The sequence below is a fragment of the Phytophthora infestans genome, genomic scaffold (assembly GCF_000142945.1).
Source record: "Phytophthora infestans T30-4 supercont1.134 genomic scaffold, whole genome shotgun sequence".
Lineage (NCBI taxonomy): Eukaryota > Oomycota > Peronosporomycetes > Peronosporales > Peronosporaceae > Phytophthora > Phytophthora infestans.
Genome location: NW_003303625.1, coordinates 334,945 through 340,244, shown reverse-complemented (window position 1 = coordinate 340,244; position 5,300 = coordinate 334,945). Strand labels below are relative to the sequence as shown.

The window sequence follows — 5,300 nt, the reverse complement described above, 5'->3', positions numbered from 1 at the left end:
GTGGCCTTCTCAACCTCGTCTGGCAGTGCAGGTTGCCCCATCGGTACATCCTCCTGTTCTTTCTCGTCCTGCTTGGGTTCATCAGTAGCAGGTTTCTCCTTTCCAGGCAGTCCACGACGCTTTCCCTTCTCCATAGCATAGTCTATCAAAGCATTGAAATGGTCAGTCAATGCTTTCAGGTCTTTATTAAGCCTAGCAAACACACCGATGAGCATCTTGCGTCCCTGGAAGTCCGTTTTGTTAAGTTTCTCGACGGCCACCGCTGCATCGCTCTCCACGGCACTGCGGTATCCGTAGCATGAGTGTTAATGTTGCCAATGTTCTCGCCATTACCAACTGAAGACGTACAACTTCACGAAGGCGAATCCGCGCGTGAGCATCTCGCTCTTGCGTTTGCCCTTATCCTTGATGACATCGATCTTCCTAACGGGGCCGATTTCGCTGAACACGTGCTCCAGTTCCTCCTGCGTCACGCCAAACGGCAGATTGCGCACAAATACGCTCGCCATCCTGCTCCACTGGCCAATGCCGCAATGGCTCTTCACAACCAGTGGCCATCAATATCGGATTTAACAGTTTTTACATAGATATCTGAAAGGTAGAGGTAATCATATTATACAAGAATTTTCAAGCCATTGAATTGAAGAGCGTTTTACGAAGCCTCAAATATTAATGGTGCATGTCAAGGAACACACAGTGTCAATGAAAGTTTGCTATGTATTGGCCTGACAGGCTCTAAATAGTCGTTTACCAGACGCGTCAGCAGCGCTGGAGAACTTGAAGAAAGGAAGGACAGTCGGGTCTACTCGGCAGCTGGTTTGTAGGTCGAGGACGCGACGCCCAGGATGGCCGCCATCTCGACTGCGCCGTAGTTCTTGGCGTCCTTGTTGGACTGACGCTTGCGGTAGTGCAGCCGTCTCGAGACAGTGGCCTTTTCGCCGCTAGCTTTTTTGCTCTTCTTAGCCTTCTTCTCCTTTTTAACTTTCGTCTCTTTTTTGATCTTCTTCTCCTTCTTGGTCTTTTTAGCCTTTTTGCTGCTGCTGCTGTTGGATCCCTCGTCCGAACTGTCTGCATCCGAGCTCGACTTACTGCCGTACGACTTGTTGAGCGTCTTGAGCACGTCCGCGAAGCCACCAGCCGTCTGCGACCAGCCCTGGACTTCCGCCTGCTTGAGACTGCAGCCCACGCCCAAATTTTCCGAGCGGCGTGCAATCTTGACGTGCGTGGCCTGACCCTGTAGTTCCTTACCCACACCCTTCCCGGCCGACCAGCCCATCTTGACCAGCATCTTGAAACCAAACTTGGAAGTGTCCGAGGCCCACGCCATGTTTTGCATGCCGCCCACGGCCACCATCGTCCTGCCGGCGTCGTCGGTCTCGACAGGAGAGGAGGAGGAAGCCACGTCCACAGCCGACATCGTCAGCTACAGATATACTATTGGGAAGACCACGGCGATCAAAAGGAACAACCAATGACACCGCCCCAGACTATCGCAGACTATCGCTCGCCATTCAATATGCCGACGTCGTACTTAAGCGACCTCCGCATGGATCAAGTACTAATATCGGTACTGAAATGAAGTACCGGTTTCTCTCAGTTAAAAGGTTGAAAAGCTAAGAAGTTGAGTTTTCCTCCAATCACGGATCGCGGAGAATAATTCAGGTACAGCTGAGAAATTTCGCAATATCTGCATGTGCAAATCAAGATAGGGGACTCTCGAATAGAAAATACCTTGTTTTGAATTTGGCCCCAGTCTCGTCTGCCCCCCAATTCCCGGTTACCAAAGTGGGAATTACTGAGCTTCACAGGAAATCGGTATTCACCATTTTGGTACCGATAACCTGTTTACTTTAACCAAGACAAAGCACCACTACTTCGCAGCATCTATGCGACTACTGCCAAGGTACCAGTACAAAAAAGTTCAATTCCCAATCAATTCCCACTTTTGGATCTTCCAACATAAGGGGTGTATACCCTAATTCACTTCTGTTGCACCTTTTATTTTATGTTGGAGGTCCAACATAAGCAAATCTTATACCTGAATTTTGTATGGGGCAACGGTCCATATCCCCCCTTTCCCCGCTATAGTGAAATGAAGTCATTGATATGAGTGTAAAACGGTCACATGCACAGGCTTAGGTTTAGTTTGGTTGAATGAGTTAGAAAAGGGAGGTACACACCCACTATCGAGCGAGTGGCCACCAGCCACCAACCTCCTCACTCTTCAAAACGACGGCCGATAGCAACATGGTTGCACCGACACCCAAGACACCGCGTCACCACCTCACCGAGCAAGAAAGGCGCCTCTGTCGCGAGGCTCTGCTAAGTGAGCGTCACGAGCGCAGCATTCGACGGACAGAGCAGAAGAGCGGCAGCGATGGAGCATGGCAGACGAAGGCGAAGAAGGCAACAAAGAAGAAGGCTGCCAAGCGCACAACGGCAGATATGGAGGTGGCGCAGTATAAAGGTCTGTATATTCCTTCAGCAAGTGCTCAGGTTGCAGACACGGCGGGCGAAAAAGAGGGCTCGCGAAACCAGACGATTGCTGAAGCGAAGGAGACGTTAGAGACAACCGCGATAGCGGATGCGATGGAGGTGGAAGCAGACCACGAGACGGAGGTGACAGAAGTCGTCGCGGACATGGTTTTGAAGCGTTGAGACTGCGCTGCCCTGGCCCAACAGTCTGGTATCGCGTTAGCTAACTACTGGATCCCAGTGCTGAAAAACGAAAAGCGTAGTACTCAAGTGCCGACAAGAGAGCATCGCCGCGCTCTCCTACAAGAAGACAGCGATGGCGACGATGACACGGTGCGTTTTGTTCGTTTATCCAACCTAGAAGGATTGTGGCTGACAACATGTCTAACATAATATCCAACGTACGTGATGTATGGTGAACAGAGAATGCAAGGTGACGAAGACGAGAGTGTTTACGAAGCAGACGTTGTGCACAGTGTACCTGCGTGTGTTATTGACACAGACCCTAACTTTATGGACGAAGGAGCTGACGAATGCACCGGGCTCAACTCCGACGAGGACCCAGAGCTTCGTGAGGAACCTGGAGACGAAGAGGATGCTGATGACGATAGTTGGGACGGTGACTGGGACATTGGAGAGCTGACAGATGAAGATTCGGACCACGACATCGAGGAGCTTCCAAACACGGCGTGGTTATCCGCAGCGAATAACGCACCACTGATCACTGCAATGCGTACCGATGGCTGGGAGTATGGTACGTTATGTTGGCCGAATCCAAGATAATCCTTTCATTTTGTTTCTGAGTTAACATAAAGGCTAACATAGTTTTTGTCCTTGTGTGTTGGATCTAGACGGGACTAAAATTTGGACCTGACCCAACGTATGCTGGGTTGTATGATGGGCCGTACCCGACCAAGTGACAGCGTGCTACGCCTTGGGGACGATCCGCTGGCATTGCTCTTCTTTTTCCTGCCGCCGAAGATTTGGTCCCAAATTGCTGTCGAAAGCAACCGCTATCATACTCAGTCAATCCCTACGAGGGCCCGCTCAATTCGCAGACAGCAACAGCGTAGTGGTGGCGAAGCAGAAGATCTTGCTGAGATCAGACGGCGGTTGTCAGCAGTTGAAGAAATACAAACTTACGAGGTCCTTCAAGTTATGGCATTGCTGATTGCACGTATGTTGGTCCCCATCCGGAAAGGCATTGCAGCGCATTGGTCAATGAAGAAAGTTGGAGTTCTACCGTCAAACCGCTTCAGTCTCGTGATGGGAAAGAATCGTTTTTTTCATATCATGGGATATCTACACTTTTCGAGCAACAAGTCGCCACAAGCCCGTACGGACCAAGCGTGGAAGATTCGACCGGTGCTCGATGTGCTACAGCGAACATTCGCTCGTGGATACAGAGCTCCCCCAGTCATCAGCTTCGATGAAGCAACACTGCCTTCGCGCTCGCGATACAATCCCATGAGGATCTTCAACAAGGACAAGCCCCACAAGTGGGAGACGAAGGTGTTTGTTGCTGCGTGTGCCAAGACCGCGTACTGCATGAGGTAACTTGAGGCAAGCTTCGGCTTGCCTTTTTTTTGGCCCAAGTACTTATGTTGACTTGTCCAACATAAGAATACTGCGCCATCTGTTGATACAACATAATATTAACATAATCGTCTCTGTTGATGTGTTTGCCTGCTAGAATTGAGATTTATTGCGGGGCGAAGCCACATCTACGTACTCCTGTTCCAAAGGATAACAACACTGGAGAAGCGGCTGTACTTCGAAACATGAAAGCTCTCTTATCTCCGTCACCGACGTCTCCATGGAGATTAGTCGTCACCGACCGTTTCTACACGTCGGTCAAGCTGGCGCTGGAGCTGCTTCATTATCGGATGTATCTAACGGGGACGATACAGACGGATAGATTAGGTTACGCTCCTGGAGTGATCACTACGAAAAAGAAAAAAAAATGTGAACAGGCGCGAGGTACTGGTGCCTCCGCAAGGTACCATCAAGCTGGCTCAAAACAAGATGTTTCCGCAACTAACTGCTGCCATGTGGATGGACCGTAACCCGGTGCACCTGCTCTCAAGTGGGGGCAGCCGCCAAACCGGCACCGTGAGTACGTACTACATGCATTGGGTTCCCATTTGGGTGTTAGCACTAATTGTATTTGTATTCTAGTGAGACGCATCCACGGAGAAATGACGCCGGTGCCGGCTCCAGAGCTTGTTCGCGACTACCACCGCTGGATGGGTGGAGTCGACGTCCATGATCAACTCCGGTTGCAACGTTACAGCGTGCAACTTTGCTACAAAACACGCAAGTACTACAAGACTCTGTTTCTGGGGCTTCTGGATATGGCGCTCGTGAACGCGTTTATCGTTCATCGACACTATCGAAAGGTAAACAGCAGGCGCCCGCCAAAACACTTCTCGTTTTTTGAGGAATTGATGGAGCAGCTACTGGCAGTAGATTCAATCGAAGCGTTTGACGAGATTGAGGTAAGTCAAATGCTGACCAGTCAACATAATCTCATCTGCTTCAGCAGCCTTCCAACATAACAACTAACTTATGGTGGGCTTGACTGTATTGGAACAGCAAGCGACATCTGCGCAAGATGGAACTGCCCCTTCGCCGGCAAGAGCTGTAACGGGGTTACATGGTGTGGAGCACACAGGGGTACGAAGTACCCGGAGAGTTAACAAACTCTCAGTACATAAGTTGGAGAGTTAACAAGGTATCTCAGTACGTTGGCTGAAAGCCACACGTTATGCATTTGATTAGGTTTAACTATGCTAGATAGTTAAAGAGATACATTTACCCCTAGG

At 50.0% G+C, this 5,300-nt stretch overlaps 2 protein-coding genes across 2 annotated transcripts; both read right to left on the bottom strand.

Moving 5' to 3' along the window:
- Positions 1–14: 14 nt before the first annotated feature.
- On the bottom strand, positions 15–509 carry PITG_19742 (uncharacterized protein; the record flags this gene model as incomplete). Its single annotated transcript, XM_002895771.1, has 3 exons — positions 15–142; positions 206–282; positions 349–509. Coding segments are annotated over 3 exons (366 nt in total), but the record flags the coding sequence as incomplete, so codon positions are not given.
- A 193-nt stretch (positions 510–702) lies between these two features.
- Positions 703–1,483, bottom strand: PITG_19741 (uncharacterized protein; the record flags this gene model as incomplete). Its single annotated transcript, XM_002895770.1, has 1 exon — positions 703–1,483. The coding sequence occupies one exon, from the start codon at positions 1,415–1,417 to the stop codon at positions 803–805; it is 615 nt and encodes a 204-aa protein (XP_002895816.1).
- Positions 1,484–5,300: the final 3,817 nt, after the last annotated feature.